The 12,403-nt window shown below is 38.7% G+C and overlaps 1 protein-coding gene and 1 pseudogene across 1 annotated transcript in view; one reads left to right on the top strand and one right to left on the bottom strand.

Moving 5' to 3' along the window:
• The window catches only part of cdh23 (cadherin-related 23), a 328,046-nt gene that overhangs the window by 142,767 nt on the left and 172,876 nt on the right, over positions 1 to 12,403 (top strand). The window contains exon 10 of the mRNA XM_055162881.1: positions 1,120 to 1,198. Within this exon, the coding sequence (XP_055018856.1) occupies positions 1,120 to 1,198 (79 nt within the window). The remainder of the gene's footprint in view (positions 1 to 1,119; positions 1,199 to 12,403) is intronic.
• On the bottom strand, positions 9,487 to 9,603 carry LOC129411646 (5S ribosomal RNA; annotated as a pseudogene).

Here is a 12,403-nt window from a genome sequence, read left to right as displayed (position 1 = left end):
AACTTTTATAAAAAGGTCAGATGTAATGGTTTTATTTTGTTTGTCAGAAAATTAACTAACCTCAGTGCTCTAGTACAGGGTAGCCGCGGGGTCTTAAAAGTCTTAAAAATGTCTTAAATTTCATGTTCCTTAATTAAGTTCTTAAAAAATCTTAAATTATGTTGTCCAAGTCTTATTTTTTTTTCACAAAAGTCTTAAATTTCATTAGCCTTTTTTTGGACACTCAACTGGGCTGCAGTGCAATGTTAAATGCAGGGAAAAAAATAAATAAAAATCGTGAATGAACGTCTAATTTGGAGTATGCACAAACAATACTTAGTTTGTCTTAGAATGTTATAAATTATTTTTTGGCCATTTTACAAGCAATGCATACTACTATAAATGTATCCGAATGAAATTTTATAATAAAGCATTTTTTGTTATTTAAAGCAGTGAGTAATGATCATTATTATTAGAATTGGATCTGGTGGGTTTTTTTTTAAGTGGTCTTGAAAAGGTCTTAAAAAGTCTTAAATTTGGGGTAGTCAAACCTGAAGATACCCTGTAGTAAGTGAGTAATGTTGAAAACTGAAATAAAAAGTTTGTACATTCTACTTAATTTGTATGTAGGTCAGAAAACAATGGTTGTACTCAGTTTTAAGTAACCTATGCCCTTTCAAATGTGAATTGAATTGTATTATTCATTTTGTGGTGCTTAAGGTTGTGCTCGTGGCCCAATATGAGCCCCAGCTTTACTGTTAAGAAATGGTGCTTTAGTCTACTTAGTATTTCAGTACTGCTAAACTGTGCACTTGTACAGATACATTCCATCCACTTGAACCATCACCGTGGTTTATAATAGATACTGGAAGGTTAAATCGATCTAATACCTGTACTGTTTTGTGCTGTGTGCGGGGTTACGTGGTATGGAGGATAAACTGGTATTTTCAGGTCATTCTAGCCAAACTCTCTTTATCTGCATAATGGTACATAATAGTGAGCACTTGCGCCAATAGCGGTAAACAGGGGTCTTTTACAGATGCTACAGTCACCCACTTGAACCACCAGCGTTGTTCATAATAGATGATGAAAGGTTACACTGTGCTGAAACCTGTGCTGTTTTGTGTTTGTTGTGTGCAGGGTTACGTGGTACGGAAGATAACAGCCATTGACCAGGATCTTGGCCGTCCGAGACCCATCGCCTACAGGATCATCTCAGGTGTGTCTCCCAATCAATCCTACATTCTCCCCACACACAGAAAGCCATCGACCGCTGCTTATCATAATCCCACTGCAATAATAGACAGGGCTCGTCTTCATCACTACGGTCAATACAGACACTCACTGAATGGGAAAGAGCTCTGCCCATAAGCTATTAATCACTGTTTGGTGCAGTTATGCGAAAGTCAGCTTATATTCGCCGCAATTTTTCATCATGTGGCTTGTGCTGTCAACATTAGAGAAAGAAAGTTTACAATGGCCATGTTTATGAGCAATAATCTCATCATTACCATCCGATTTTGGGAGTTATCCAATTATTGAAATGTCATTTGAATAGTTATGTATGATGTGATTTCTCTGTTAGCACAAAGACAAAAATGAAAGAGAAAAGATTAAAGGTGCATTGTGTAACTTGGGGATGTTATGCTCTGTTAGGAATATTTCACAGTATGGTATTAAACCTTTCTATCTTCATGGAGACCAAACTAGACCAAGTTACAGGTCAGATCTGTGGAGAGGCAGCTGTACTCGCAGTCAGAATTCCTGTTTTTCTTTTTTTGAGCTGTAAAACCACCTGTAATTGAATAAAAGTAAGTAAGAGCTGTTTTATGTCATACTGTGGAACATTCCAGAGCAGAGCAATGACATATCCAATTTATTATACGCAAATTGATACATAGGCCACGATACGATAATTATCTCTATACAGTGTGCTTTTGATTCAGTACAATATATTTCAAATCGATTTGATACGGTTCAGTAAAAATAATGTTTAAATCATGGCTGTGATACTACAACTTTTTGTTAAACCACTTCTTATGCAAAGTTACTATGAAGCATACCCAGTTTAATCATCAAAACAGTCAATCAAACTTTATTTATAGAGCGCTTTTCGTACAAAAATGCAACACAGAGCGCTTTGCGTACATACACACAAAGCCAAGCTAAACAGTTGGGTCTTGAGATTATATGTGACATAATTATATTTTACTTTTACTTCTTCTGGTAACTATCTGGAATCTGACATAGCTATTTTATTTACAGCTAACTATCTGGAATCTGGAAATGTATACTAACAGTCTGGAATCTGGACTCTATCTATCTGGAACCAGTACATAAATAGAAAAAAGGAAGAAACCCTCTGCAACATCAGCACATACAACAAAAACACAGTACAGACAGTAATGACAATGAAAATATCAAATGTGTCGCATAAACGAGTTTCCTTCCTCTAAACAAGCAATAAAACTGTAGCGCTGTAACAAAATAATTTAATAAAATATACCAAAAAATACTCTTGGTGATGTGTCAAGATAGCAACCCACAATATCAATACTGTATCATCACATTAAACGATACGATATATGGGAATTTTGCTGTTTCCACACTCACACCACGCAGATGACAGACCCCCAACAAAGTTACACAGTGTGCCTTTAAAGATTAGAAGAGGTATTTAAAAATCCATACTTTGTTTCTCTAAAAATACATTGATGCACTGACACTGACCACGTAAATGTACCACCTGACAAATTCTAAAAGGTTATAACATGATTTGGAATAACAGAAGTGTGTCTAAAATAAATCTTTTTACTGTTTCACTATGATTGGCATTGAAGACTTTATTAAATAATCAACTGGAATCTCATCATAAAACTATAAGAATAAGAACTCAAAAGACAAAATCAGTGTAATAATTTAAAAATGATTTGCCAGTAGAAAAGTGGAAAGGCAGCTCTATCTTGTCTTTACAGTATTAAAAATATATTCTATTATTTGCCAAAAATACAGCTTGGAACAAAAGTATTATACAAAAAATAAGACTTTGTTGTTGAGTGATGCCAGAGAGTAGCCAGAAAACCCTTCTCAAAACCTAAGGCACACTAGAGGCTATAGTTCAACAATTGTAGAAAATGTTTTTGAAGTTTTATTTGACAAGGCCGTTAGTACAATCTCCCTCAACATCTAAATCAACAATTTTTTACCACACAAGTAAAAAGTAGAAGGGGAAAAAAAAAAAAAAAAAAAACACCCCAAGTTTCAGTGTTACCTAAAACAACTTAAAGTGACTCAGATACAGAGTGCCAGCAACAGTTCTTTAACTCATTAAAGTTTGGCTCACGTTGGAGTATATTTCGATTAAGATAAAGCTCATAAACAGTGCGCGGTCCAAGTCTCTGTAATGCTGCTCTAATACCCCCCTGGGCTGTTTATTTGTAGCACAATTATCACTGACGCCCCGCGGGACACACTCCTCACAGATCCTGCAGCCTCTACATTATCAGTCAAATAAAGCTCGCGAGAAGGATTATGCTTCTTTAAAGTGCATATGACAGGTTAGACTACTCTCCTCACTCCAAAACAGAGATTTGACTAATAATCTTTCTTAATTTTTAATTTTTATTTTAGTGAAGTCTGTCTTTTTACTTTCTGGTTGGACATGGGCAGCAGATGACGTATGTAGAGGTAATCCCATAGCCCATACCCAGCAACCTCAATGTCCATAAGGATCAAAAACTGCGCAATTAGCACAAACTAATAAAAATAGGCACTTAAATTAACACTTTTATTTCATTTAAATTTGATTTAAACTGACAGAAAAAATGCCGTTTGTGTAAATTATTCCTTCATATTGGATAGAATTTTCCGTGTTGGTGACATATGTGGAGGTGTTGTGTTTTAGAACTCACCACCAGCCTACTCCTTGTATTTTAGTACAGTATTTTTTGGATTTTAAGTCGTACTTTTTTTCACGGTTTGGGTGGTCCTGCAACTTATACTCCTGTGCGACTTATATATTAAAATTTTCATACTGACAGCGCGAGAGAGCGCTCTAGGCTTGTTTGTCAGTATCTGCATCTCCTATTACTCCTGTACCACTGTCACTCTACTGCGCATGTCTCCTGCAGAAAGAGCCGCTGTCCTGTCTGTATCATGTCAGTCGATCGCAGCATTACTTCTGTACCACTAAAAATGTAAAGTTTAAACAAACTTATAAAGACAACTGAGAAGACTGAACACAAATTCCCCCAAAAGAAAATCATATTTTGCAGAATACAAGCTGCAAGTAGTGAAATATGCAGCCGAAAACACTAATCGAGCAGCAGAAAGAAAGTTTGGAGTGAGCGAGAAACTTGTGACAACCAGGAGGGTGTGCCAACTTTCCTGGAAGTCACTGGATGGATTGACAAAGCCTGGACTTCAGACAACCGAAACCATTCTGTTGGGATTCAGAAAGGCTGGAATAATTTTAACTGGAACTCATGCTGAGTTTACCTCCGGAGGTCGTGGAGTTGGTCAGAAGTGACACCAAGGATGAAGAATTCAATGGATTTAGTGATTTGGAGTGAGATGGAGAGTTTGTTTAACTTATTCTGATAACTAGAACATAAACAACAGAACAGAACAACTATTCATATGTGACATTAACAGCCTGTTGTTCTCTGTTCTATTGTTGTTACTATAATTTGCCTTTCAAGATGAAATGTCGGTTCCTGCTTTCTGATTTTATCAAATAAATTTCCCCCCAAAAGTTCGAATTATAGTCTGGAGTGACTTATATATGTTTTTTTTTCCTTCTTGATTACGCATTTTTTGACTCATGCGACTTATACTCCGGAGCAACTTATAGTCTGGAAAATTTGATACTTTTCTTCCCAACTTTTTTCCACAAATTGCCACTTAATTGATGTAAAACTATGATAAATATTTACCACAAGTACTATCCTCCAAACTGAGTAATAATTAGAGCAACATGAAAACCTGTCATATGCGGTTTAAACTCTTGAGCGCCCCCGTCTGGACTGACCCGGACGCGATGGAAGGACACTAGCCTCCGGAGCTGCCAGCTGGACCGCACGGCTGTCGTGGCCCGGGAATCCTGGTCAGTGTGGGAATTTTGGTGATGAAGATATCCATTGTTGTGCCATCTGCTGAGTCAGTGTCTGACCCCAGAGCCGAGCGGAGGAGCCTGACTGGACACATGGTGCATTTTAAAGGTGCATATGACAGGTTTAAATGTTTGCAAAGTTAAAAACTAGAAAAAAGCTGCAAATCCTTAGTGAAGTCTAAAATAGAATTGGTCTAAGAATGTTTTTCTCCCACATTTCACACCAAGTACCACCTCAGGGAATATTTGGCCTTTCGAATTAGTACCACCGGATCTAAGCCAGGTCTATAACTGGACTATTCTATGTCTGTGCTAGGGTTAAACCAGGTCCAAAATAGGAAGATCATCTGGCCCTCGAGTGGAGCTAATGGGAACCTAATAAATAAATAAAACCGGACACATTTTATATAGCGCTTTTCCACCTTCAAGACGCTCAAAGGGTTTTACATCAATCAACCACTCACCCATTCACTGACACATTCATACACCAATGTACTCAGACACTGGGGGCGAGCTGGGTTAAGTGTCTTGCCCAAGGACACAATGGGGAGCCAGTGAATCTGACCGTTGAACCAATGTTGTTTATGTCGAGAGCGGGATTCGAACCACCAACCTTCAGATCTGTGGACAAACACCCGAACAACTGTTAAAAAAGCGGATTAAACTGACTCTTAATTCACAAAATATGATGTTTTGATGCATATTTGAACTGTAGAGGAATCCTTGTACCACAGTTTGAGAATCACCAGCTTAACCTGTCATGCACTTTAAAGGTGCAGCGGAGCGATCACATGTTAGCGTCTGAGTTTGTAGAGGACATGCTTCTTCACAGGCCCCTGGTTCACTTTGTCTTACTTACCGTCTGCCACATGTGGTGTTGTTGTGTGCACTGTTTGTTGCAAAGTTGAAGGGCTGAGTTAGGCTCTAGAGGAGAAGAGCATTAAAAAGACATTAATTAGGTGGTGCGATGTATTCCCAGTCAGTGCAATATCAGGAGTTATAGCACTGCACTAAGCCCTCATGGAGATGGGCCCGTAGCCTGATACAATCATTATAAGTTTGACAGATAATGGGAGCTGAAGGGTGCAGCAGAGCCAGCACAGAGGAGGGAGGGGGCGCTGTGGTACGAGCTGCTGTGTGTTTCAGACAAGACACTGTGGGTGGAGATGGAGATATATTGAAAAATGAATCATATTGCAATTGTTGTTTCAGAGATATGAAAAACAGAATATTAAGTATATAGTATTATAAAAGCGTATCAAAAGGCTGCAGAAAACTGACTGAATATAAAAGTAACACGCAGCTGCACTGTATAAAATATAGGATATAAAGTGCTTTCTGCTTATTCACCTATTGTTAGATATTTGAACATTTACAGGCAAATATCTGATGGATTGCCACATTATTGTCCTCGGGATAATCCAAAAAATATATATTCTTTATTTCTTCCAATATCACTCATGCACCCCTAACTTTACTGACCAGAACCACATACTTTGAACCACATACTTTGACAAAACATTACAAAGATGAGAGTGAGTGAGTGAGTCTGGAGCCCTGAGGGTGTGATTGACAGGCAGATTGGCCAATCAGAGAAACATGTGCCGTTTCAGTAAAAACAAACATAGCGGTTTAGGAGGAAAAAAGGAAAAAAAAAACAACAACACAGAGGACTGAGAAACAGCACAGACCTCTGCTGAATCAACAATCGAAGCACTCAAGTCTTATTTTTTCTAGGTAAAAGAAGTCTGATATTTTGTTCTAATTTTATCAGAATTTTCAGAGATGTCTTCCATATTTCTGATACATGATACAAATTAGCTGTGGTGGTTGTACAATACCAAGTTAGGATGGAGGTTTTTTTTATTCTCTGTGGTCTGATTTCCAGAACTCTCTGGATTCTAATTGAATGTAGAAGGGCTTGGCTGTTGAGGAAACCCCTAACTGTGAATGTATGAGTATAGTATTTTTAAGCTTGTTTTTATTTGTTTATTACCTCCGCCAAGGAGGTTATGTTTTTGCTGGCGTTCGTCTGTTTGTTTGTTTGTTTGTCTGTTAGCAACATAACTCAAAAAGTTATGGACCGATTTTGATGAAATTTTCAGGATTTGTTGGAAATGTGAAAAGGAAGAACTGATTTCATTTTGGGGGTGATCCGGAAGAAATCCTGGATTCTGGATCACTTTGAAATTTTTGTTAACATTGTGGTAAATGGGGCCAAAAATTTTGTTTCTCAATATCTCGGTTAATTATTGACCAAACCCCATGAAATTTGACTCAGGGATGGACAATGGGATCCTCTTTCATATTCCAAATTGAAAGATACGAGACAAATATTTATGGAAAACACAATTAATATGAGGGGGACTGTAGTCCTTGGCGGAGGTCTGCGCTCTCTGAGTGCTTTTCTAGTTTTAAATTGAGATCAAGTTGATTTGTCAATGATAATCTTAGGATGTGTGGTTTATGTTCAAAGAGAAGTTCTGTTTTTTTTTTAGTAATAAATGTTAAAAGCCACTGATTAGAAATCTTTTAAGTTCATGAAATTACAAAACCATTGCCATCTATTTTTAACGGATAAAAATAAAAATACTTAAAAAATACTAAACTAATCTGAAAATTTAGACAGACCTGATTTTTATTTTTTATTTTTTTTCCCCACCTAACTCCACTTTCAGCAGCTTGTCATAAATGGGAATCTCATGGTGCTGGCACAGAGATTGCATTTGTGCTCCAGCCTAACCTCTAGGCCATTGTGCATCATCCCATATCTTCTAAATACAGTTTGTACATTTACTCTTGCCTATTGCCAATGCCACACATAGTTAACAAGGACCTCCCATGTGTTTGAACGCTGAGCCCTGTTCTCTGGCCCGCGTGTCCCTTCCGTCTGTCCACAGCAGGGGGCAGATGCGTGCGGGGTGTGCATGTTTTAAGTGCGGCTCCACTCCTCTGTCTCTGTCCTCGGAGATTCTCGCTCACTCCTGCGGGACGCGTCTCATTAGTTCAGTAATTAAGATAAACGAGCTTTTAATTGCAACTGTGATTTATGCTAATGATTGTGGGACTTGAGATGAGGATTTCCTCTCCCTCGCCCAATCAGAGCGCAGATCTGGGATTGCTGTGTACAAAGCTGCGTAGAAGCGTTGATAGTTTTGTTGTGGTTGTTGTTCAGGGCAGCACTAAAACGTAGAATTAGTTTAACTCAAAGTCTGATGTGTCCAGTGACCAGTAACTTCTTCAATGTTTTACATTTTGTCTAAACTTTTTAATGTCCTGACGGCCACATTCAGTTTGCTAAGGTTACATTTATAACATTTTGATCATAATCTGGATCATATCTTCAGCCTCTTTATCTTCCTGTCCAAAACACACACAGATATATTGTGATGTTGAAGGGCATACAGAGTAAAAACTTTTCAGCTTCCTACATTAAATAAGTTTCCTCCATTAGTTTGGCCTAAAGAGCACAACAGCAACAACTGAATTTATTTAGATTTTTTTTTTTTTTTTTTTTCTAAATAATGCTGTCAAACTCTATGGATACATTTACATTAAAATTATTTCAACAATGCAACATATCATATTATATATAATTGGGATTGTCACTAAAGCAGAGACATTTTTTTGTTCATCTCAGCCTATTTAATCACGAAAAACAGCTGTATTTTATTGCTCAGACTACTGTGACGTGTTGACACTCACAAAGTAGATTAAACAGACAGGTAGTGCCTGTATAGGTGCAGTAAAAGTAGATCAGGTGTCCTGGTGAGTGTTTGGAGGAGTAACCTAAACCTAAACGTAAACTCTGGGCTCATATATCCTGTTGCTATGACGCTGGTCTCTGTTTGACGTATTGAATGGACTTGTAATGGTCTGTAATTGTTGTAGGTTACTGGGCCAAACAATTACCTCATGGTAGCAGGACAGTGTATTTGCTGTAGCCTAGATTGTTAAGGGCTTGGACGGAGCATGATTAGAACTTAAGGCAAGTTAGTATAACATTAGACCTGTTGTGGTGTGAACGAACATTGCTCTCTTTACTTTTTACATAAATCTTGGTGGAATTAAATCAAAGTCTCATACAGTACATACTTGAGCTATTATAAGTGCTAACCTGCTTGTCACTGTGAAGATGTTATTGCTTTGCCTGAGGTGTTTCACGCATTAAACTTAACAGTATCACAGAGATGCTTTACAGTTCATTATTCATTCGTTCCATACCCGGTGATGGTAAACTACTATTGTAGCCACAGCTTCCCTAGGGCAAACAAAGCGAAGCTGCCAATCTGCGCCATCAGCCCCTCTGATCACCACCATCACTCACTCACCACATTCATACTAGTGGGTGAAGTGTCTTGCCTAAGGACACAATGAAAGTTTTTGTGACTGGTGCCCCCTTGTGGCACCTGATTTTCCCAGTGGTCTCCCATCCAAGTACTAACCAGACCCAGCCTTGCTTAGCTTCTGAGATCTGACGGGATCAGGCTTTGATAAGATGGTATGACACTACGGGCAAAATTACACATCAGATCTGTGGAGAAGAGCCCTCGTTCATAGTAAGAATGCATGTTTTTCAAAGCAATTATAGCGATAAAATGTGTAACTGTATAAATGCAAGATGGATACTTTAATAACATACTGTGGGCAAAGAAGTGGCAGTGGTGGACTCTCCACCAGAAAAGTGACATTGTGCTCCTTTACTAATCTGCTGTTCTGTTCAAAATGTGTGTTTTCTTTTTATTTTGTATAGAACTGAGCCTGAAGTCCATTCAACCTGTCATGGACAAAATGGATGTCCCTCGGAACTATCTTGTCCATTGTTTATCTATGTTTTTGCTTGTATCTTTTGTTTCACGCCAGCTCAACAAATCCACTATATTCCGCTTTTTCCTGCTCTGCTTTCTCTCCATTGGGAATGTTCTTTCTTCAGTGCATTTTCAAACATTAAACTAAAAGAACAAATTACATTATTGGATTGTAATTTGAAACAACCAAAGCAGAATAATTGTCTAAATTGATAAAAGATGATAACTTTAATACAGTTTTACTATAGAAATCTCGCTCCACTCTGCTGCAGGCTTCCACACACAGAATATATCTTTGCCACTGCCCCTGTCCCGTTTAGTTCATAGGTCCCGTACAAGACCGATGCACCTTCTCGGAGGTGGCCGGGTGCAGGTCGGACAGGTACCGCCACTATTTCTCGCCTGGACTTACCGATAAGAAAAGACGATTATTTCTTTAGTCGGAAATTCCCATATCTCTCTATCCCCCAGTCCCTTCCTCTGGTCCCTGCTCAGATCAGCTGCTGTAATATGGACAAGCTTAATACCTGTTATTCTCCGGGGGACTTTTATTGTGACGCTGGGATTTCTGTAGATTTTCAATTAGACGCTCTGAAGCCCTCCTCCAGCTCAGACTGTGTAATCTCTCCCCCAAAAGCAGATAGTCCACGGCACGCTGCGCACACCACAGTCCCAAAGTCTGAGCAGTCTGGAAGCAGGTTTACTCAGGTTTAGGCCCAACTTAGTCATGTTATATAGCTGATTTAGTGGATATAGTCCTTTTTGTTGTTTTAATCTATTAAATGCACTGTTTCTTCTCATCTTAAAAATGTGAAAAAACAGAACTGCCTCATTTTAAACAGTTTACAGTGGTCCAAAGTTATTCTTGACTTACCTTTTGCATTTGGAGCATCCTAATTATGCACATGCAATGATTTTGTACACTTTTTTTTTTTTTTTCAGTATTCAGAGACCTGAGACTTTCAGATTATCTGACAATAAAACACTTTTAAATTAGTTGTAGACATCATGCAGCAGATTTTAACTTCAGGAGCTCCTTATACAAAATACAGGGCAAAATCAGCTACAGACTTAAATAGTTTTCTAGTCAACCAAACTGCACATTTGGCATATTAGTTTTTCTTACATTGTCTACATCCCTAGCTGATTTATCATAGGGGAATTAGAATGACTGAAGGGGATTGGTTTCATTGCCACAGCACTTTAAAGTAATGTTGAGATTTACATTTTCCTTCTAACTAAATTACCTGAATTACCTGTGCTGATGAACAGTGTTGGTTTTATACATTGTCTCACTCAGTTGTGAAGCAGCATGTTGCCAGATGTCAGAATGGATTTCCTTTTTGCCTGCATCTCACCGACAGCTGTTGTTTGGTCCAGAACCTGCAGAAACAGCACTTTTGGTTTAGTCGCACAAACTGTGAACAAATCAGGTCAAAATACTGTAACAGCAAACATCGCCTACAAAGTGCAAGTGCAGAGCCTTACAATGTGCTGCCTTCCTCTCAAAATATACTTACATGCTCATATAAATATACCTTAGAAGGCAATGAGATAAATAATGCATAGCTTTAGTACTCAGTTTGACATAAATGCCTTGTCTTGATGCAATAATGTATTTGTTATTTAGACTGGTTGAAGCACCATGATTTTAAGAGCAAAAGTGGGACTCACTTATTTGCCAGAAAATTGTCTTGAATTTCGTCCTTGAAGCTTTTTGAAAGAAAACTTTTGATAAAACTGGTTCATTCATTGAGTATTCATGAAATGCGGCTTGTCTGCCAATGGCAAGACACCCACAGGGCCATTATCAGAGCGTCCCAAACAGAACACATGAGTGCAGAGCCTGTCTCACAGAGGTGTAATGCACAGATGTGAGAGAGGATTCAACTAAAGCTCATCATTAACGTGAGCCTGTGGGCGGGAGCCTTAAGAGTGACACTCATTTGTGTACATTTAGTAAAGTCCACAGATCTTCGCCTGCAGACTGCAGCCTGGCGCAGCGCCATATCACATTACTGTGTTCCAGCGCCCCCCTGGTGTTGTCACTAACAGAAACAGTTGTCACGCTTTAGTCATGCCCATTACACTTAGACAAGTCCTGGTGGTGTCCTCAGCGCGCACAAAGTCATTGTCAGACACTTGTCGCACACTCCATTGGCTTCATCAGATAAATGCGCCATGTTTGGGCCGCTCTGCATAATAAGCACACAATTCTGTTTCTCTCTGACTCCAGTCTCTGAGAGCATTTAAGGAGATTATCCTTCTAATGAGCCCTCACTTCATTCTTCGTGAAGCCTGAATTATTATGTTTGTCTGTCCTTTCAAATTACTGTTTTAATATTCCTATTACCTCGTGGAGCCTCTAGACTCCCTCTATAAGTCATAGCAGTGTTGGTAGATGCACTTGTGTCCATTCACTAGAAAAAACATGTTGTGGTTTCTCATTTTCCAGTCCAGTACAGGCGCTAATGCCAGAGTGTGTATAATGCCCCGGAGTCCCACA

This window comes from Boleophthalmus pectinirostris, unplaced genomic scaffold, assembly GCF_026225935.1.
Source record: "Boleophthalmus pectinirostris isolate CB_2022bp ecotype Guang Dong unplaced genomic scaffold, ASM2622593v1 HiC_scaffold_5, whole genome shotgun sequence".
In the NCBI taxonomy this organism is placed as follows: Eukaryota; Metazoa; Chordata; class Actinopteri; order Gobiiformes; family Gobiidae; genus Boleophthalmus; species Boleophthalmus pectinirostris.
This window is presented reverse-complemented; position numbering and strand designations above follow the sequence as displayed.